General features: G+C 54.5%; 1 protein-coding gene across 7 annotated transcripts in view; it reads right to left on the bottom strand.

Moving 5' to 3' along the window:
• The window catches only part of Paqr5 (progestin and adipoQ receptor family member 5), a 29,340-nt gene extending 6,773 nt beyond the window's left edge, over positions 1-22,567 (bottom strand). For 2 of the 7 annotated variants that reach the window (XM_048330145.1, XM_048330148.1), the window contains exons 1-4: positions 22,453-22,567; positions 10,570-10,703; positions 1,394-1,521; positions 51-256 (exon numbers count right to left, since the gene is read on the bottom strand). In XM_048330145.1, the coding sequence (XP_048186102.1) occupies positions 51-256; positions 1,394-1,521; positions 10,570-10,620 (385 nt within the window). In that variant the 5' untranslated portion in view covers positions 10,621-10,703; positions 22,453-22,567. Of the gene's footprint in view, positions 1-50; positions 257-1,393; positions 1,522-1,624; positions 1,963-3,832; positions 3,836-10,569; positions 10,704-20,315; positions 20,335-22,452 lie in introns of those variants that run through there. The other 5 variants (XM_048330142.1, XM_048330141.1, XM_048330147.1 and 2 more) reach the window with 5 other exon arrangements.
• Positions 22,568-22,591: the final 24 nt, after the last annotated feature.

Genomic DNA, 22,591 nt, shown 5'->3' with positions numbered 1-22,591 from the left:
CGGGGAGCTGGGCTCAGGCTAGGGCAAGGCACTGCCCGGGATCCACCCACCCAGGCTGAAGAGGTTGACAGCGCCGTAGTCTAGGAAGTAGCAGATGTGCCGGGCGTTCTTGGACATGGAGCTGAAGGTGTGGGCGCAGCTGGACGCCAGCGGGTACACGCAGCTCGTGCACATGTACACGAGCATGGGCCACGAGTAGCTGTCATTCTGGATGTCCGTCATCCAAAGCGTGGTCACAAACCTCCACATGAAGAACCTGGAACACAGTGTGGGCCTCAGCCTTCCCCACTCACCCCCCCACCTGCCAGGTCCCAGCCCTAGGCCTCATTTTGGTGAAGATGGCACAGGAGCCTGCAAGTGGGCAGGCAGCGTGGGGAAGAGCCTTTCGGTGGATCTAATCCCGTCCCCTCCCTGCCCACCCCGCACCTTCCCAGCTCCCCCCAGCCTCCGCTAGCTTCCCTCCGCAGACGGAGACCCTCCCCAGCAGTCGGGTGCCAGAGTGGGCAGAGCGTCTGCAATTCTGCCTCAGATCTTCCAACCTATGACCCCTCCCTGGGGTCCGATCCTCACTGTCCCTCACGTCTACACACTGCTCCCTTTCCCACCGCAGCTTCTCCCCAGGGGGCTGGAGGAAGTCATTGAACCTCATGGCTCAAGCTATTTGTACACGGTGTGGTCATCTGTCCAGGCTGTCCTTCAACTCACAGTTCTCCCGCCTCAGCTTCCCCAGTGCTAGCATTACAGGTGTGTACCACTACACTGGGCTAGCAAGGAGACTTTTATGGGGGGGGGTGTCAGTCCTGGAGCTTGAACTCAGGGCTCTGTCCCTGAGCCTCTCTGTGCTCATGGCTAGTGCTCTACCACTTTAGCCACAGCACCACTTCCTGCTTTTTCTGGGTATGTGGTACTGAGGAATCGAACCCAGGGCTTCCTGCATGCTAGGCGAGCACTCTACCCCTAAGTTACAGTCCCAGCCCCTCAATTTTTATGTGAACAAAACTTAACATGGCCTTGAGCAGAACCTTGATGCCAACCTGTCCAGGCAATAGCCCCCAAGGCGGTTGAGCTTCCCTAAAATTGGATCACCCCGCTCCACCCCAAGATGAAGTTTTTCTCTCTTCCACTGGGTGGGTGATGGAGGCAGAGAGCTGGAGTGATCTGGGAGCATGGTCCCCAGGACCTCTGAAGGGGAAGGAGGGTTGTCAACCCAGAGGGAGCCTTGCAAATCCAGAGACCTTTGGTGACCCTACCAACAAGCATCCACGCAGGGACCCCTCCCCCAAACATACCCCCAATCCCTGCATAGAGTTTCAGCACCCCTCCCAGCCCTCATCTGGGGTGGGATGTGGGGTGGGACTGGCCGGTGAGGGGGGGGGGGGAGGCAGGAGGTTACCAGAAGGGCAGCAAGTGTGTCCAGATGTTGAGCGTCTCATTGTTCATTTGGAAAAGGCTGAGGATGCAGGCAGTGGCAGAACTCTGTGGGTGCCGATAGCCGAAGAGAATGCCCTGCTCATGAAACACCTGCAAGGAGACGCCCGGGGTTCTCCCCCCCGGGGATGAGCTGCAGGTGGCCCGAGGTCTTGGCAGGGTGTGGGTCTCGATCGAGCCTCCCCTCCCATCTCACCTCTCTCCTTCCCTTCGAGGAGCTTTTGTAGCCTGCTGTCCTCCGGGCAGGCTGTCTCCAGCCAGACAGAGGAGGGCCCCCAGCCTGCTTTGGCATTCCCAGCTTACTTGCTCCTGGCATGAATGTTACCCCTCTGCCCGGGGCCCACAGCCCCCGTGTTCAGATGCCTTTGCGGTTGTCAAACATAGATGCTGTCTGTGTGAGCCAGCGAGCCCCAGGTGTCGGGGGCCGTGGGAGAGGGGGTGAGCTCTGCGGAAGGCGGCCCGGCGGCCAGGTATATGCACAGATGCTTCACAAAGGCCTTTGATGACACGGGCCTGTGATGCCACCAGCCTGCACTGAGGCTGGGCACCGTCGGGGTGCTGACCTCTGACCTCGCCACCCCGGCAGCTCGTCCTGCCGGTCCACCCCCAAGACACCCCTGGCGAGAAAACTGGATTGGTCAGGTAAGGTACGGGATGGAGAAAAATGGGGTGGAAATTGTGCTCCCACCACGGCTGCGCCGCGCTCGGGGCCTTCGGGGCCGCACTGGTCTGCGCTGTGTGGAAGCAGCCGGGGTGCCCCTCCCTGGTGTGCCTTTTGGCACCTCACACTGCCCGTGTGGACAAAAGGAGCCAAGCACCTATGCCCACACCTGTCATCCCAGCTACTCAGGAGGCTGAGATCTGAGGATCGGGGTTCAAAGCCAGCCCAGGCAGGAAAACTCGTGAGACTCTTGTCTCCAACTAATCACCCAAAACCAACCCCCCCCCCCAAAAAAAAAAACCACCTGGAAGTGGAGCTGCAGTTCAGGTGGTAGAGCCTTGAACACAAAAGCTGAGCGACATCACCCAGGACTGGCACATACACACACACACACACACACACACACACACACACACACACACAGAGCACATAAACCTTCCTTTCCTCCAACATAAACCTTCATTTTCCAAAACCTCTGTTTATGAGACTGAATTGCCCCTGCTTAGATCCATTCTGCACTGTCCAACAAGCTCTGAGCAGGGCAAAAGGAGACGAGGTCTCTCCCCGCTACCACACCACCCCAGCCCCGTGCGCGGCACAGAGCACCTGGCGTGAACAGGCGCCACAAGCATCGAAATCACCAAGGAAACACGTGAAAACAAGGTTGTATTCCAAACCCAGCTCTACCCCCAAAGGCAAATGCCAACCACTGCCTGAGCACTGGGAAACCAGAATTCAGCTCTAGGAGCCTCCATGCTAGCAGATACCTGCTTATTTGCACAGTGGGATGGATTTAGAGACCCCACTTTGCATCCCTAGTAGCAGGCCAGGCAGTTAAGAGAGGAAACCAAATCCCAGGCAGCCTATCATGAAGCAGCGAGGCACTCAGGGAGGAAGGGTCCATCCGCAAGGCTCGGTCCTTTGTGCCCACCACAGGCTCAGCCCGTGGCAGGCTCCCTGGCAGAGCAAGGCTCCTGCCCACCTGCTGGCTAGTGGCTGGAATTCCACTGCAGCACCTGAAACCCCTTGGTTTCTCTAGCTATTACACGAAAAGCCATCCGGGGAAAACAATAGAGCATTTCTGCCTGGTGGTAAACAGTAGATTTTGACAGCCGATGCAGGGGAAGGTAAGAGGGGGATGGGGAGACAGCAGGTGCTATGAGTGTCCAAATCCCATCGAATCCTCAACGCCACCCTGTAAGAAGAGGCATCCATTATTCACCCTTTGCAAAGAAGGGATCTGAGCCACTTATCCAAGCCGCAAGCAGCACAAGTGAAGGCGGAAGCCGAGCGCGGACCCAGGATGCGGCTGCTCACACGTCACTGCGCCTCGCCGCCAAGCAAGCTCCCGTCCCAGGCGCGCGTGGCTCCTGCGCCTCTCCACGCCTCAGCTTCACACACGGAAGCCCTGAGCCCACGGACCCTCAAACGCAGCCTCACGTGGATTTAGGTCTCCCAAGAGGCAACTGAGTGAAAGGGAGAGCACAAGAGGGCAGGTCCCCCTCCAATCCAATGGTGTCTGTCTCAGGTGGAGGCACAGAGAGGCACCAGGGGCGCATGCGGGGGGGGGGGGGGGACGGGCACAGGCCTGGGGGAGCCAGCGAGAGGGCCCTCGGACGAAGCCAACCCTGGGAGACCTGCATGAAACCCTGGCTGACGGGAATGGAGCATTTCTAACGGGCGCCCAGGACAGGCGGTGCTGCAGCCGCCTCTGGCTTCCGAGCCGCCCCGTGGCGCTGTCACCCCCTGGCCAGGCTGCACTTCCTCCTGGAAGGGGAGGCGGGGGAGGGCAGGGCAGAGACACTGTGGTGCGGAGGATGAGATGGAAGAAGCGCACTGGAGCCACACAGAGCAGTGTCTAGAATCAGAGGCAGGCAAGGGACAGGATCTCCTTACCCCCCTCACCAGCACTGTAATTTTAGCCCAGTGAGCCCCAAGTGAGACTAATTCAGAATAATTATCTTTTTTTTTTTAAATCAAGGATGAGCATAAGATAGCATGTATTCTAGGTGAGTGATGTACCACAGAGCTATGCCACTGTCCTCTTGTTTTTCCTTTAAGCCACCAAGGATTTGATCCTTTGTTAGGCAAACAACAGAAAGCGAATTCAAGGGCAGAATTCAACCACAATTCCAAAAAAAAACCTCCATGAAAACACTTAGAAGATATGAAGGGCCTCTTAGACACTATCAGAAGGTCGAACCTAACAATTATGGATGTAAAAGGAGAAGAAATATCAGGTAAAGGTTTAGGAAACCTGCTTGATAAAATAACAGCAGAAAAATTCCACAACCTTGAGAGTTATCGGTGTGGAGCGCGCTAACAGAACTCCAAATACCCCAGACGCATTACAGCTAAGACATTAATTACACAGAATAAAGCAACGATACTGAAATCGGCAAAAGAGAAGACATAACTTACAATGGCAGATCCATTAGAGCAACAGCAGAGTTCTCCGCACTAACACTAAATGCAAGGAGGGCATGGAAGGACATAATTCAAGTCCTGGAAGACAATGACCGACCTAGATCACTGTACCAACTGATGCTACCCTTCCATAATTGAGGAAGAAATAAAAGCATCCCCTAATGCAAATCAAAAACAACTCTGAGATTCCATCTCATGCCAGTTAGATTGGACAACATTTTGAATTCAAATAACAGTAACTGCTGGCAAGGTGGTGGGGAAAAAGGAACCATACTGCCCTGCTGATGGCAGCCACTCTGGAGAGAAGTCTGGAGGTTCCTCAAAAAAACGAAACCTAGACCTCCCTCATGACCCAGCCAAAACCACTCCTGGGCACCTACCCTGAGTATCAAGAGCCAGGATATGATAAGGACACCTGCACATCCATGCTCATTGCCACACGATTAAACTAGCCAAGATACAGAAACAACCCCGGTGCCTCACAATAGATGAGTGGATCCAAAAAATGTGGTACCGCTATACAATGGAATTTCACACAGTCATTAGAAAGAAGAAAACAATGTCATTTGCAGGGAAATGGATAGAACTAGAACACATCACGTTAAGTGAGGAAAGCCAAGAAGCAGAGAGACAAATGGTACTTGTTCTCTCTGATATGCGGAAGTTAGATCTAAAACCCACTGGGATATGACAAATAGCACAGGATTCTCGATACTCGCACACAGTGGGACCTAAAGACAATAGTCAGGAGAGAACCACAAAGGTGCAATGCCTAAGCGCCTCTTCATATTTATTTAAAATAATGTACATTCTGAAATGAACTCCTAAGATATGAAAACAAAAGCCTTTTTAAAATTTGTTTTTTCTGATAATTCTGTATTCTTTACCTTACATACGGTGTATTCATGTGTATATCTTTGGGAGGGTGGGGGAGGGCACAGACTTGAGGGAAAAAGGGGGGAAAGTGCAGCAGTGGAGCTCACTGGACATGGATGAAAGTGAACTGTACAACTTGTGGGTGGAGATGGGGAAGGGGCTGGGCGAGAACGAGGGAACAGATGACACTGCGCAAAAGGACATGTACTTACCACGTGACTCGTGCAAATGTAACCCCCCTGCACATCACCTCACAATAACAATACAGTTCATTTCTTAAAGAAGCATTCAGTGAGAAACCAAAGCTAAAGAATTCATGACTACTAAACCAGCACTTTGAAAGATGTACTTAAGTGCATCCTACTCCCTGAAAAAGAAAATGAATAAAACAGGAAGAGAGAGAGGAAGGAATAAACTCCAGTAGATGAAAAGATTAGCAAGACAGGAAACGGAGAGACGCAAATGTCATAAAAACAACATTCCAAACACAATCCTACTGCTCAGGGTGGCAGCGTGAGGTGTGGGTGGCCGACTAGAATTGACGACTTTCTTTCAAATACTTCTAACGTGTGCGTCCCACTCTTCAACTCTTCCCTATGAGGAGACATCTTGCAAAAATGCCCATTTCACTTGACCTCAGAGGACTCTTGTCACCCAGTGGGAGTGCCGAAGGAGAGCGGCTGAGCATTTGGATCCAGTTCAGACAAGATTCACAGGGGCTAGACCAAACCAGTGAAGGGGAAAATCCTCAGCTACAGCTCAGTGCCGATGAAGAGCAGGCCGTGCTGATTTGATTGCTAGATGATATTGGCAGTCGGAAGCTGGCGGCTCAGGCCTGTAATCCTGACTACTCCAACAGCTGAGAGCTGAGGATCTCGGTTCCAAGCCGGCTGGGGCAGAAAAGTCCCCATGAGATTCTTATCTCCAATTCATCACTCAGAAACCAGAAGTGGAGCTGTGGCTCAAAGTGGTAGAGCGCTAGCCTTGAGCGAAAGAGCTCAGGGACAGCGCCCAGAGCCGGAATTCAAGCCCCACGACTAACAACAACAACAAAAAAGATGATGTGGGCAAAAATCCTGCAAATGAAATCTAGGTTTGGCTATATCATTTTCAAGGGGATTAAAAAGATGCATTCATTATGGTACACCTGAATTTGATTTTTCTTTTTTTTTTTTGGCCAGTCCTGGGCCTTGGACTCAGGGCCTGAGCACTGTCCCTGGCTTCTTCCCGCTCAAGGCTAGCACTCCGCCACTTGAGCCACAGCGCCGCTTCTGGCCGTTTTCTGTATATGTGGTGTTGGGGAATCGAACCTAGGGCCTCGTGTATCCGAGGCAGGCACTCTTGCCACTAGGCTATATCCCCAGCCCCTGAATTTGATTTTTCTAAACGAAAGGAGCAACATATGTAATAGGCAATGAAAATGACATGCCAATAAAATGAAATCCAGGATAATGAGGGGAAGGAGAACACTTGTGGATTAAGGAACAGAGATTTATGTAGGAATGATCCTGACATCAATATTTCTGCAGAGATTTTTTTTCATGAGGTTTATTGTAGATTGAACTATAATTTTTATTATTCAAACAGCAAAACTCCTGCTATTTTCAGATTTCACACATATATACACACACACATATATATATTGTGCAAGGGAGGTGGTGCTGGAGGTTTGAACTCAAGGACTCACAGTTGCTAGGCAAGTGCTCCTATGCTTTGGCTAAGCCTCAACCCTTTGATGTGAGGTTATTTTTCAGATGTGGGCTTGCTTTTTGCCAAGGGATAGATTGGCTCCATTCTCCTATGTTTCTTGAGTCGATAGGAGGACAGGAGTACCCTGCCGCACCTGGCTTAGTGCTTGAGATGGCATCTTGCTAACTTTTCTGCCCAGGTTGGCCTCATATCTCAATCCTCTCAATCTCTGTCTTCCAAATCTCAAAGACTACAGGTATGTGACACTTCGCATGGACCCCATGTTTTCCTAAGCAAAATAATCAGATAACTACTACAGTGACTCATATATCACCCTGAGAAAGTACAGCCAACCACATGAAATGGGGGCCCAGGAAATAAAAATATTTCACTTTGTTTCTTTGCTTTTGCCTTATATAATTATCCTTGCTTGTTGTAACATTTGAACTTGGCTGGTAACGTGTGTTACATCTATTTATTCACTTCTGATTCTAAGTGTGGACTTAATGATGCTTTCAGTGATTCTTACTCTTCTGCTTCAACAGGAGTGACCCCAAACTTAGCCAGAGTGTCCTCTAATTGAATTTATTTCTTAATTCCCCTATCTAAGAACTTGAGTGACTCAACAGCAATGGTCTAACTTGGTTGGCATCAGTGACAACAAAATATAAATTACACAATAATGTTGATTACAACATGGAGACTCTAACGTTGCGGAAATGAAAGCCATAAAAATGAACGTTATGAAGTAACTGTAATAACCTATGCGTTACATATATTTTTGCTCTTTGACTCTTTTGAGTATCTCTTATCTATCCACATAACACTTAGGTAGTAATTAAATTCACGTGTCTCTGGTGTTTTGCTGGGGGTAGCTATGTACAATAGAGAGCTGTGCTTGTCTGTGTTTCCTGGTCCCCTCTCTCATTCAGGGCAGCTCAGAAAGGCCGACCACTATCCAGCCTCCCTTGCCCTCCCACACCGCCATTCACCCCACCTGTTCCCTCCCCACAGGCTCCGTATCTGAAAATGTGCCTGGGTTAACTTTCTGCATGCAAATATCCAGAGCTGAGTCTGTTTCCGGGAACCCCAAACCAACACAGCCATTCCTCTTCCCATTCTGTGGCAGCCGTGGTGGCTAGAAGATGGCAGGACTTCCACCCTCCCAGCTTCCACTTCCCGCCACCCCCGCTGGCCACTACATAACATGAAGTGAAATATTTAAGCTAGCAGAGTCACCGAGGGACCAGGAGTAAATGCATCAGCCTTATCTTAGGGTACAGCTGTTTATGTCACGATAGCTGAAATAACCTCTAAGCTGACAGAGATAACACACATCTCTCAGTAATTATGAAACAAATACAAGGGGAAAATCGAGTGTGAAAAAGAGGGACAAAGAAAGAAAAGAAGAACGCAAAGCTCAACACAAAGCAATCAAGCAAGGAAAGTACAAGCAAGAACTCAGGACAAATGGTTCCACAGATGCAGAGAATCTTTTCTTTGGGGGGGAGGGGGGGTGCGGCACTCGTGGCGCTGGAACTCTAGGCCTGGGCGCTGTCCCTGAGCCCTTTGGCTCAAGGCTAGCGCTCTGCCACTTTGAGCCACAGACAGCGTCAGCGTCACTTCCGGTTTTCTGGTGGTTCTTTGGAGATAAGAGCCTCACAGACTTCCCTGCCTGGGCTGGCTTTGTGCCGCGATCCTCGGACCTCAGCCTCCCCAGTAGCTAGGATGACAGGTGGGAGCCACCACCGGCACCTGGCTTGCGAAGAGAATCTGGTCTGAGTTCAGTCCACAAACCAAGGGTCAGCGCTCACGGAGCTCAGGACAGAAAGCATCACAGCCGCATGCTCAAGACCACCGGTAAATCGAGCGTTTTACCCTTTCTCGGATTCCATCTGGGTCATTCAAAAATGCCTCTCCCCTCCCCCACCCATCAGGTGAAACTCCCCTCCGGGCCAGCAGAGGCGCTGTTTCCCCTCTGTGGCTTCCAAGAAAAGTCAGAGAACCAAGGGTAGAGGCAGGTGCCATGAGGCCTCTCTACCTCCAGCGAGTGGCCCGATACCAAGAAGGACACTGCTGTCCCATCATTTTATGAGCACAGGCAGAGAAGACCGGCCAAAGGCAGCCCACAGCCGGTGGTGCAGGCACTGCAGGTCCCAATCCTGAGAATCCCATCAACTGGGCACCCCTGGTCGCCCTGAGCAGCTATTGAAGCATGTGTCTCTCTCTCCTGCACTGCATCCCAGCAGTGAGCTCAGATCCCAGCCTGACCAACATGGGGGGGGGGTGTGTGGAGGGGGAGAGACAGCCTCCTTCCTCCTCCCATCCCTGCAATGGACTCTGAGTGGTGGCCCTTGTCTCGCAGGCCACCCTCTGCAAGCCCCTCGCTGCAGGCTGAGGCTAGGGCTTGGCAGATGTTTCTTCTTCAACTGCCATTCCTTTCATGCATGTGTCTGTCACTACTGGGGCTCAAACGCATGAACTCAGGGCCAGGGTACTTACTGTACCTTAGCTTCCCCCCCACCACTCAAGGCTGTTGCTCTACCATTTGAGCCACACCATCTTCACTTCTGGCTTTTTGGTAGCTAATTGTAGGATTTGTCTCATGGACTTTCCTGCCTGACTTTGAACTATGATCCTCAGATCTCAGCCTCCTGAGCAGCTAACATGACGGGCGTGTGGCACGAGCACCTGGCTCTGACTTTCATTCCTGATGTAGAGTCTGGTGAACTGTTTTTGTCATGGGGAATCGCAAGCGATGGGCAGTGAACTGAGGAGGGGGGAGCTCGGGTCCTGTCCTGTGGTTGCCTCCCCCGGTAACCCTCACCACGAGAACACGACGCTGCCTCAGCCCAAAGGAAGGACGCAAACAGGAAGCCAGCAGGCACAGTGATCTGTTCTACACACACAAAACAAATGGGTGTCCAGCTTGTCACAGCACACGCCCGGGATGTCTTCTTGGGCTGAGGGAGGCAGACTGTGGGCCCCACGGACCCCAGGATGGCTTCCTAGGCCTGGCACTAAGGCGCTAAGGCGCTAAGGGACCTAGGCCGCCCTTCCTGTCACCCGAGCCTGGACGGAAGGCCTCACAGGAGGCCTCCAGCAAAGCCACACTGAGGTGACTCAATGGGGCCTACTGTCCACATTCCACAGGAGGCCCTACAAACCCCTCCGCCCGGCCGGCTGCCGTCAGCCTCTGGACTCTGTCAGCCTCCAGTCTGAATCTGTGGCCCAGCTATGGATTCTGCCTTGGGAAAGAAGACAGGTGCCACGGGGAAGGGTGACTTCAAGAGAGCCAGGGTTGCTTCCTTTCCCAGGCTTTGTGAAGCAGGAAACAACAGGAGGCACCAGGTTCCACAAGAGGGTCAGGGAGAGGGGTCATGGGGAGAAAAGACCCGTGCAGAATAGACGGGCTGCCCACCCACCCCCATGGCACAGGCCAAGCCCCAGAACACCTTAGAAGTCCCCGGAAAGAGCCGAGCACCTACCTGGGGCACCTGCTCAATGCTAAACAGCCTGGGGAGCTTCAGGCTCAGCATCTTGACGCTGGGCGGGCCAGGCCAGTCGAGGACGGCCCCTGCCTCTCACTAGGCCTCCTCAGGGCTTGGGCATGCTGGGTTCCCTGGAAGAGGTCAACATGAAGACATCAGGTCAGCCTCTGCCAACGCCAGCTGCATCCGGCAGGTCCTCATTCATCAGTCTCAGACATGGGCCTGCTGAAGATGGCAGATCAGGGGCTTCTTTTCAACCCACCATAGAAAGTTCTAGATGGTAGACCTTCACCCCAAGAGTACTGGCAGAAGCTAGTCCCCCTGGTATGGTGACTGCTTTGATTGCAATATTTTCTCCTTCAAAATCCCTAAGGAGGGTCGGGCGCTGGATTACATGCCTGTAATCCTAGCTACTCAGGAGGCTGAGATCTAAGGATCTCGGTTCAAAGCCAGACTGGGCAGGAACATCTGTGAGACTCTTATCTCCAATGAACCACCAACAAACTGGAAGTGGCACTGTAGCTCAAGTGGTAAAGCACTAGCATTGAGCTAAGAGCCAAGGTCCAGAGTTCAAGCCCCACGACCAACAACAAAAAAATCCCTAAGGATTTGGCTGGAACCTACATGACATGAAGGACTGGGACTAGAACCCTTGTAAAAGAGGACTGCAGCCAGACACTGGTGGCTGACTTCTGTCATCCCAGCTACTCAGAAGCCTGAGATCTGAGAATCACAACTTAAAAGCCAACTCAGACTTTTCTGCCCAGGCTGGCTTTGAACCACAATCTATCTTTAGATCTCAGCCTTAAGAGTAGCTAGGACGACAGGTGTGAACCACCAGTGTCCAGTGGCTCTTTTAATACAAAACTTTCATTTTCTTTGAACTTTCCATTAAAAAAAATTGTAACATCTACGAAAACCTTCCTATACTGAATGGCATAGAGTTCCTCCCTCCCTTCCTTCTGTCTTGTAAATGAATGTTCCAGATAGAAAAGGACTTGTACAAGGTCACTCAGCCGGGGCCTGGCAAAGTCAACATTAAACAAGGTTGCTAAGCAACCACGGGACACCACCCTGCCATAGAACCAGAAAGACCAGCAGCCCCACTCTGCCAGACTGAGGCCTGAGCCCACTGGAAGGAGATAAAGACAGGCGGTGAGCTGGAGGAGTTCACACCTTGGCCAAATGGTTGGCGGTCTGGCTGCCGCCGCCGGGGTCAGAAGCCCGCCTCGGCACAACGCCAAACATCTTCAGGCAGCGCTGGCACTGTGACCAGGGCTCGTCTCCCGGTTGTCTAAGCTGCAGCTCACAATCTGTCTCACCAGCACAAAGCTAATTCACTGAGCCATGACTAGTGTTTAAAAATAGAATTGCATGGGGGGGGGCAGTGGACAGAACACAATGTAACCAGAATGGGGCATGGCATAAAGATGAGCATCACTTTGGGATATCTATGTCAATCTTGTTATGTGACTACACTAAGATCAAAGGCTTACTGCTTACTGGCCACAGTGGAAACCAAGTATGAAAACATGCGCCAGGCCCAGTCCTAGTGACTCACCCCTGTGACCCTAGCTATTCAGGAGGCTGAGTCCTAGTCTTGGTAGAAGCCAGCCCAGGCAGGAGAGTCTATGACTCTTCCATTTGCAACCGAAAAGCCAGAAGTGGAGCTGTGGCTCAAGGGGTAGAGCGCCAGCCTTCAATGAAAAAGCCAAGTGAGGGCTTGAGGCTCTGAGTTCAAGCCCCAGTACCAACACACACACACACACACACACACACACACACACACACACACACCAACAACAACAACAAAACTGTGGCAGGTCACCTGGACTGGCTTTGGCACCATATGGCTAAGGGACCAATGCTGTCAGCTGTCCCAAAGTCCCTTCTGATCCATTTTTACCCTAACCTGGATAGGCTGACTTTGGAGAAGGCTCTGCAGAGGTGTAGCAAGAGGGAGGTCCACAGGACTGGGACTTAGGGCAGTTTGCAGCTTGGTGGGGTGAACTTGACTTGACCTGGCCAAGTAAGTCTACCTGTTTATCATCTTCAGCATGAATGCCTGCCTGGCCAGGGCTGGGGCAGTTCCGTGACAGGCCCCATTGAACAGTCAGTATTGACTCCTAAATGCTACTACACAAATGCCTCGAGGTAATAGCAGGACAGATGCCGGCGCGGCGCTTGGACCACACAGAATCCACTTAGGGGAGGGACTGGGGGCTGCGGTAGTTCCCAGGAGGATGGTCCCCTAACCTGAGGTCCACGGAGATGCAAGCATGAGCCTCAGGGGTATTGGGGGGGGGGGTGCGCACACAGATGTCACTGAAGACGGGCCACAGCTGGCATCAAATAGTACTGTGTACAACAGTACCACCAGCCAGAATAGAGCCTGGGCCCCCTGAGCAATCCCTGGCAGGGTGAAGCATAGGTGGCGGCAGGCTCCCTAGTCAGGTGTGCCCATCCACACATGCAGGGCGTTCTCCTCTGCATCAGCCCCTTCTTGCTGCTGGCCTTGGAACCCGGCAGAGCAGGCTGGGCAGGGCCGGGTCTCTGCAGATGGAGAAGCCGGCTCAGCAGGCTGCCGGTGGCCTGGCCCTTCCCTCAGGAATCTCCTCCACCAGCAATCACTGTGGGCCACCCAGGAGGAGCACGGCCGGCCACCACCTCTCCCTGGTGTCGGTGTCACATCACCCTGGCCAGGCCTTGGGCCTAACCCCAAGCCGCAGGCCCTCCTCCCATCCAGTCTCAGCTGCCTTTCAGGCCCGAGGCTCTCTGCCTCCTCCGGGATGGACACTCACCGCTTGCTCTCTCTGCAGGGCCCCCTGGCGCTGTACAGGCTTACAGATCAGTGCTCTGGGACCTGCTCGTCCACACTCGCTGGGCCCTGCTCTCTGCCCTGCCTCAGAAGCACTATGTGAGTCACGCACCCTTGCTCGCTGCCTGGAACACAGCCCACAGCCAGCCACTCGGTGGATACGAATGGTCACGCTAGCTTGACCTCACTTCGTTCTCTGCACCTTTCAGGGTTCAGGGGTGGCCATTTTGATAGCTACAGTTTAGATTCCTGTGAAGCAACACCTTACATAAGAGACTTGAATCGCGCACCAGTGGCGCACGCCTGTCATCCTAGCTACTAAGGAGACTGAGATCTGAGGATCCTGGTTCAAAGCCAGGATAAGACTTATCTCTAATCACCAAAAGGCCAAAAATAAGCCCGACGCAGAAGTACGGTTCAAGTGGCAGAGCACCAGCCTTGAGTAAGAAAGCTAAGGGACAGCTCCCAGGCCCTGAGTTCAAGCCCCAGGATCAACACCAAACAACCACGCTCATTCTCAAATTTTAACAAGATGGGACACCAATCCCCAAACAGTGACCTCAGAGGAAGCTGGAAACAGTGTGCCAAGGGAGGGCTCTGAGCTCGCTGTACTTGTGCAAAAATTTTCTGTAAACCTACAACTGCTCTAAATAAACACCATCTACTAAGAAACAAGTACAGCAAATAAACAACCCTGGCCTATGCTAAGCAATCTGGAGCTTCACACAGAAACCCACACTTCCAGTTCTTTCTCCTGATGAATCAATCGGAAGCTACAAAGCCAAGTCCACCCCACACCATGTCACTTCTGCTGGATACACCCCCCCACACACACCAACTCTTGCTGGACCCTCTAGTCCTGATATTTGCCTGACTGATCACAGGAGGGAGGATGGGGTAGATTTAGCCAGAGACTCAGAGCACACTGGGTCCTGACCACTTATTCCACCAGCTGGGAAATGGCTCTAGTGCTGGACATCAGGAAACCAAGGCAGTTTCCAGACAAGTTTGCAATTTAAAAATAGACTGTAGCTAGCCTTGTATCCTGGCTACTCAGGAAGCTGAGATCTGAGGATTGAGGTTTGACATCAGCCTAGGCAGGAAAGTCGGTGAGACTCTTATCTCCAATTAACTGCCAGAAAACTGGAAGTGGGGCTGTGGCTCAAGTGGTAGAGCGCTAGTCTTGAGCACAAAGAGGCTCAAGGACAGTGCCCAGGCCCTGAGTTCAAGCCCCACAACTGACAAAAAAAAAAGCACACACACACACACACACACACACGAAATGCATGACATGTCTCAGGGGAAAGTTGGGGCTTCAGATGACCATGGGGGCCAGAAGGAGGTGATGTTCAGAGTCCAAAGAGACCCTGAGTTCCCCTGAGAGATAAAAACACATGACAGAGGACCCCAGGATGAGGGACGAATGGGGCAAAACAAAACTGGGGTGGGGTGGGGACTTGGAATTCACCTAGAGCCTCAGTTTCCTGGGTTTGGCAGGGAAGGAATTATAGTGTGTGGGGGGGGGGACTCCATCTTTGAAGATGGAAGTTGGGTTCAGAAGGTTGCGAGTAGAGATTGGGAGCAGCCAGATGAAAGATGGGGCAGTACAGGGGGCAGAGCAAGCAAAAGAACCCTGAGTTCCCATCTCAGTATTGCTTCCTCACTCCTCACCTACCCCCAAACAAAACCTGCCTAGAAAAGGATCAATTCCCCCAGCTCTAAACCCTTTCAGGATCAGCCCCTGGCTGGTACCTGCTTGTTATGGTGTTAGGGCTCAGTGAGGAATTAAAGCTTTTTTGGGGGGTGGGGAGGAGATCAATCATTAGACTGTTGTAAATATTTACAGCTACACAAGCACTACACATCTGGACCGAGCACATGACAGAGAAAAGCGGGAAAGGACCCAAGCCAGCTGGGGGAGTAACTTTCCTCCCTGCAACCTTGCACAGTGTGTGGCTGGAAGAAAGGTCACAGACCTGCAGTAACCAGGGCAGAACCATGTGGGGACGGGTATCAGTCAAAGAAAGCAGGTTGCAGGACCGGGCAAATCTTGCCCGGACATATCAGACTGTTATATTTCACGGCTGGTATTTATGGACAGATAGAGCTATCTCCTGCCCCACAAGCGTTGGCCAAAGTTCTTTTCAGTCAGTAGCCAGTGGCAGGCTACTGCCAACTCTAGGTTGGCTCTCCCCGCTTCTGTCTCCTTCGACACCAGAGGTGGCCCACAATGAGCATGTGGCGGCAGTAGCCGTCCACAGTCATGTTCCAAAGCAGTAATGGGAGCAGACGGGCGCAGGGAGGGTCCTCTGACCCTTGGGGGCCTCCCCCGTGCCTGTGAACCCAGGAAGAACAAACATGGGGCTTCCTTGAAACCCCATCTGAGAAGGGAGTACATGTTTGCACCTTCCTGCGCATACCCCACCCCGCCTGCCGGTCCCCCATTCAGAGTAGCCAGGCCTACAGGCTACGGCCTATCCCACATCTGGAAAAGCTACCATATTGCCCAGAGCTGGAGGCCTAAGGGCTTGCTCTAGTCACTGCCCTGGGTGGGTGAGGCTGGAGGAGGGTGGAGGATTGAGGATTTTTACTACATGCCCCCCCCCTTGCTGGAAAATTCTACCTTGCCCTCCCCTCCCCTCCTCTGGCTCTGTGCTGGCCCCCCCATCCCCTCTTGGTGGCAGGGCCGGGGCTTCACTCATTCCCAGACACAGGGGGAGGGGGAGGAAAAGACCTCCCCAGCGCCTGCCTAGCAAGCACAAGGTCCCGAGTTCAAAACCCCAGTGCTGCCCAGCCTGCCCCCTCCCTCAAAGACCTACCCAGTGCCTCTGAGGAGTCCAGAATGGGGCGGCCAGGGCAGGGGAAGGGGCGGAGGGCGTCGAGCTTGAAGCAGATTATAAGAGGGTGAGGGCTGCTCTTGGCAGAGCAGGCGCAGTGTCTCCTGGGGGTGCTGGGGCTCAGCGCTGGGAGCCCACAGGCAGGCAGAGTGGCAGGCAGGCAGGGTGGCTGGCGGGCACTGCGTCCAGACAGACAGGAGAGGAGGGGGGGAAGGGGTCCAATGGGTGTGAGTGCACAGGAAGCAGTACCCCCAGATGTATTTTGGGTTGGGAGGGGTTCCAGAGTGAGGGTCTAGGGAAATGGCCTCCCCTGCCCTCCTCTGACTATTAGCACCTGAGAGTTCCCCTTGGCGATCATTAACGCTTCATCCACCGGGCCTGAGGGCGACTGCGGCTCAGTGATGTCAACCAATAAACTAGTGGGTTAGTCATTTCAAGTAATCATTACCCAAAGATCACACCTCATAGGCCCCGGAGGATGTGGCGGGTAGAAGCTGGGAGCAGAACTGGCAGCAGGAAGAGAAGGGCATTTGGGGTAAGGCCTAGTGGGGGAAGAGGGGGGGATAACTTGCAGATGGCTCCACAGCCAATGAGGGCCTGGTGGGCAGGGCCATAGGGGCCACAGGGGGCGGGGGCTGGTGGACAAGGACCCTAAGCCCCACCCCGCCCCCAGCCTGGAAGACTTACACTTCTCCCACCCTGCGCTCCGGCAGTCAGCTCCCTCTGGATCCTGGAACTTTCTGAGCCTCACTTTCCTCCTCTGCCAAATTCAGGTGGCACTGCCTTCAAATCCTGTTTCATTCCCCAGCTCTCCTCTGAGGTCCCTGCTCGCGCAGCTGCCCCTTTGCTGTGTCTGCATACACTGCCGTGTGAGCACCGCGAGGGAATGCTTGGTGCACGGGAGGCTTCCATAAGCAGCCAGGAGCTGTGCGACCAAGGGCAGCTGCTGGACCCCCGTCTTCTCCTGCCTGCCCCTCCTCCCCCCTGCTGGTGAGGATAGACTGACCTTATCACCCTGCTGCCTGGTGCCACATTTCACCATGTTTGAATGCAGACAAGGCTTATAAAGCCCGGTGACTAACATGGCACGAGGCCATGCTTCCAGCACCCAACCCTGGGTGTCTCCTAAGGGCTGAAGCAAAATGCATCCTTCAAAAAAAAAAAAAAAATCACAAGGGGCGGAAATCCCTCTAAATCAGCCCCCTACAAAACACACCATAAACAGCCTGGAGTGGAACCAGGAACTCGGTCTCCCTGAGGCTCCAGGAGCCCCAGGCTGGCCCTGGGGTGCCCTTGAGGTCCACCTGGAAGAGGAAGCTTTGTGGAGCCAGGAGGTGGCAAAGGGGCTTCTCATCCCCATTGCCGCTAGCCCCCACCCCTTCCGGCCCCCAAAGCCCAACTGCCGAGGTGGAAAAGGGCTAAGGGGAGGGAGGAAGCTGTGAAAAATGGATGAAGAAACTGGCTACATAACCAGGACCAGGAGTTGGGCTGCAGGACCTGGGCGGCGGCTCTTCCCGCTTTCTGCCACCCTTTTGCATTGAGGAAGCAGCCACAGTCCCTCACAGGAATGTAAGACTCTGAGTCGCTGCCTGCTCCCCAATCTCCCCCCTCCCCAAGTTAAGGTCCCCAGGCGGCCTCTCTGACAGAGCCAGCAAGTCCAGTTCCCTGGGCGCAAGTCTGCAGGGAGGCTGCGTCTGCCCCTCCCTTTCAGCAGCTAGCTGTCACCCCAAGGTGACAGCCAAGGCCTCGCCAGGCTCTGGAGACTCTGTGGGTCACATGCCCCAGTCCCCCCTCCCCCCGGGGCCTGGGGTGGACTTCCCTTTCTTCCTTCCCCACCGTCTCTCCACACTTTCCTGTCTGCTGAGTTCTGCCCCTTCCCTGTCCGTTCTGCCAACCACATCCCATCTGGTGGCATGGGGACACCTCCCTGAGTGGGGCCCAGAGACCTGGTACCTCACCCCCGTCCCTTTGCTTCCCAGCCACCAGGAGATGGGCAGCTCGTCCCAGCCATGCTCCATGTGCTGCCTCAACACAGGCTCAGGGCGAGGGGGCCCAGGGCCCAGGCCCAGAACCTGTGGGACTGCCAGCCGGACGGGAGATGTCCCAGTGACCTGCCAGTTGTCTCAGGCGTCGTCAGATGTGACTTCCCGCTCAGGGACCGGAAGCTACTCAGCATCTCGACACCCACTTCCCTCAGTTGCTTCCCATCTGTCTTCTAGAGTTCGGATGGGGGCCATTTCCTTCATGAAGCTGCGATCCCCGCAGCAATGGATCTCCATGAGGAGTAGTTCAATGTCTGGTGACATTTTTAACTGTCACCCTAGGGGAGGAGGTGTGAGTGTAGCTAATGGCTTCTAAGTGTATAAAGCCAGGAATGCCAGTAAACCCTTTCAAGTGAGGAACTGGCCTACAACAGGATTGTCTGCTCCAAGATGTCAGTCACAGCAAGGTAGAAATGCCAACCCTGGGCCACTATGCCCTGTGACACACATCCACACTTCCCTGCCACACCCTGTCGCCATTCAAACTTTAACTGTACAGACACTGGCTAAGTTCCATGTGCTCAAGGTTTAGGATGTGAGTAAATGAATGCAAGTCTATGCTCATGACTGATAGAGACTATGACAGGGCACCTGAGTTCAGGGACGAGTCAAGCTCAGAGATGGAGTCAAGTTCAGAGACACAGTCAAGCTCAGAGATGGAATCAAGTCAGGCTCAGAGATGGAGTCAAGGTCAGAGACAGAATCAAATTCAGAGACAGTCAAGCCCTGAGATGGAGTTAAGCTCAGAGAGGAGTCAAGATCAGAGATGGAATCAAGTCAAAGTCAGAGATGGAGTCAAGGTTAGAGACTGAGCACAGTGCTGGTTAGCAGGGCTGCCTGGATGATGGCTGGGGAGCTAGTGTTTGCAGTTCCAGGCTCAGCGTGGGGAAACCGCGGGCAACGCATGGCAGTACCTGCCGAAGCATGCTTCACGACAGTGAGTCTCACTTTGAAAAGCTGTTTGAAGGCTACATTTTAGGTTTTATGCATTTTACCACCACAACAAAATGACCAGCAAAGCAAAGCAAAATACCACAATGCACTCGCCTCTCCTACATGCAGCTGCTGGGTGTCACCCGCACCCTACAGCACAAGCCAGGCCCAGGGGACAGCACAATACCCTTCACTAGAACCAAGAACCAATTCCCCCAACCGATCCTTCTGGAATATTCTAACCTAGACTCTAAAATTCTTCAGCAACCTCACATCTTGCCAGGAAGCAAGAGGCCAGAACAGCATTGGTGGATGAGGAGTTAATAAGAATAAACAGAGCAAGCAGCGTGCCATGTCTCTAAGCTGATTCACTTCCTGTGTCCCCCACTCCCAGGACAGGGAGCAAGACGAATATAGGGGGGAAGCCGCCTGCTGGTCAGGGACACCGGATTCCTTACCACACTGCCCTGCCCTGGAAGGCGCTGGCCCCAGTGGGAGCCCAGACCACAGGCCTGTCCCCCACCCCCACCTTCTTATGTAACCCCGGGCCTAGAGGACCCAGGACTTGGCTGTGGCCCTCGGCAAGGTCCAGCAGGCCTTGTGCCTTCCTTCTTCCATGTCTGTGGCTTTTCCTTACCGCACGGTCCACGGCCGGCACCTCCCAGAGCCCGCTGCCCCAAGCCGGTGTCATCACACCTACTCAGGAGGCTGAGCTCTGAGGATCACGGTTCAAAGCTGGCCAGGACAGGAAAGTCCATGAGGCTCTTATCTCCACTACACACACACACACACACACACACACATCTTAAGGGGAGACGATAGTCCAGGCAAATGGCCCCCTCCCCTCCACCCTCCCAGGCTCGGGTCCACACCATTAGGAGCACTGAGATGGTTCTGGTCTTTGCATCAAGGTCTGGAGACAGAAAAGTCCCTGATAAAACCTGGCTTCGAGGAGAAGCTGAGAGGGGAGGGAGCTAAACTTGGGGTCCCGCCTTGGGGGACACTCCCGCATCTGTGATTTTATCTCTGCAGGTGCCTCCCTGCCACACTGCATTTCCTCATCAATGAGAGCCGCGGCCACCCAGGGCCCAGGGCCCCAGCTGCCGGTGTCACCCGGCACTCAGGAGCACTGATTCACATGGGTACTTTTCCACCGCTGGGGCCCAGCCACCCAGCTGAGCCCTGGCGATGGCAGTGGCGATAAGAAGGGCAGGCGCAGGAATGTACTGACCCTAGCCATGGCTCAGGTCGCGGCCTCCCTCGTTCTGGGAGTGCACCCACATGGGGCGGGGGTGGGGTGTGGGGGGGTGCAGCAGGAAGCACTACAATGATCTCAGACACATAGGAGGAAGCACCACCACCAGGTCAATTTTTCAGGTAGAAGCAATATCAGATACAAGAAAGGCTATGGAAGATGAAGTTGAGAGCACAGCTCCCCACAAAGCTTATTCTAGCCTGAGAGCCCCTCTCTGAGCCTCAGGCTCCCACGCTTTGGGGATCCCCACTGGGTCCATGGGCAGCTGGAAGCTAGCAAGGGTCCACCGGCTGAGTTTGAAGATTTCCTCCCGAGCAGGGCAGGCAGTCCCCGGGCAGGGCTGCAGAGCCGTCAGCGTTCCTGCCGTGTCTCCCTTCTACCCAGCCTCAGGTGACACCTCCCCACACCACAGGGTGACCTCCTCCTCACACAGAACTGAGGGGTGCGCGAAAGCCCTGTTTTCATGAAGACATGATTCGTGTATGCTGGTATGGGGGCTTACACCAGAGCCTGGGCACTGGGCCCAAGCTTTTTCTTTCAAGGCTGGCGCTCTACCACTTGAGCCACAGCTCCACTACCAGCTCTTTGCTGGTTAATTGGAGATAGGAATCTCACAGACTTTACTGCCTGGCTGGCTTTGAATCTCAATCCTCAGATTTCAGCCTCTTGAATAGCTGGGATGACAGTTGTGAACCACTGTGCCTAGCTAGAGATGGTTTTTGATCCATAAATGCTTTTTGGTGACTACTGTGTGCTCAGGATGGGGTCTACTCTCTGAGGATTACCAAGGTGTGCAATCATTGCTAGAAGGGTCACAACCCAACCTAGAAAACAGGTGTTCTCTCTGCCTATATCTGCCTGTCTCTCTCTTGCTCTCTGTCTCTGGCTTTCTCTGGCTCTCTGTCTCTCTATCACACACACACACACACACACACACACACACACACACACACACACACTGTCATCTCAGGAGTGTCTTTCAGAACACAGAGTCCTTTGGATCTCCCATAGAACCCTAAAGAGCCACATGATAGAGGTCCACACGGTAATCCCAGCTACTCAGGAGGCTGAGATCGGTGGACGGCAGTTCGAAGACAGCCTGGGCAAGGAAGTCCCACCCAAAAGCTAAAAGTGCAGCTGTGACTCAAGTGGTAGAGCCCTCTCCAGCCTGGGCGGGGGTGGGGGATGGGGTGATGCCCTTTCTGCGCCCCTCAGAGCAGAGCAAACTGAGGGGTCCCACAAGTCTCCCCTCCTCTCCCAGGGCATCCATCACCGATCACTGGGAGGGAGCCCAGCCCTGAGGGCGGTGGGGAAGGTGGGGGCTGGGGAGGTGGAGGCCCGGGATGGTAAGTAAGGGGGGAGGTGGAGGCTGGGGGCAAGGACGCCCTCTGCCCCCACTCCACCACGTCTCCCTTCCGGGTGGGTTTGGCAAGAGGCAGGAGACGCAAACTTCCCTTAAACCCTCCAGCCATGCTGTCCCCACACAAGCATTTGTTTTAAAGGGTTGCGGGGAGGGGGGGGGATCTGACCTGCGCCCTGAAGTGATGGGAGCCGAGGCGTGTGCCGCCGCGCGTGCGTCAGGCGCGAACTTCCCAGGACAGGGCGCGGGGATGGGGTGCGGGGACGGGGCGTGGGGAACGGGGCACTCGGAACGGGGCGCGGGGAACGGGGCACTCGGAACGGGGCGAGGGGAACGGGCGCGGGGACGGGGCGCGGGGCACGTGGACGGGGATCGAGGATGAGGAGTGGGCACGGGGACGGGGACGGAGCCGGGGCGCGGGGACGGAGACGGGGCGCGGGGATGGGGCGCCGGGACGGGGGGGGGGGGGGGGGCCCGTAGGCGAACTTCCCAGGACGGGGCTCGGGGCCGGGGCTCGGGGCCGGGGCCGGGGCGCGGGGCCGGGGCTCGAGGACGAGGAGTGGGCGCGGGGACGGGGTATGGGAATGGGGTGCGGGGACAGGGGCCCGGGTGGGGTGGGGTCCGCCCCCGGTCACCTTGTCGGGGTCTCGCGCGTCCTGGGGCGGTGGGTCGGGCGCTGCTCGGAGGCGGCCTGGGCCCGAGCACCTGGCCGGCGGCCGCGCCTCCCTCCGGGTCCCGCCCAGGTCCCGCCCGGGTCCGCCCTGCGTTGGGGAG

Source organism: Perognathus longimembris, chromosome 20 (genome assembly GCF_023159225.1).
Source record: "Perognathus longimembris pacificus isolate PPM17 chromosome 20, ASM2315922v1, whole genome shotgun sequence".
Lineage (NCBI taxonomy): Eukaryota > Metazoa > Chordata > Mammalia > Rodentia > Heteromyidae > Perognathus > Perognathus longimembris.
The sequence above is the reverse complement of the archived record's forward strand: the minus strand, read 5'-3'. Positions and strand labels throughout refer to the sequence as shown.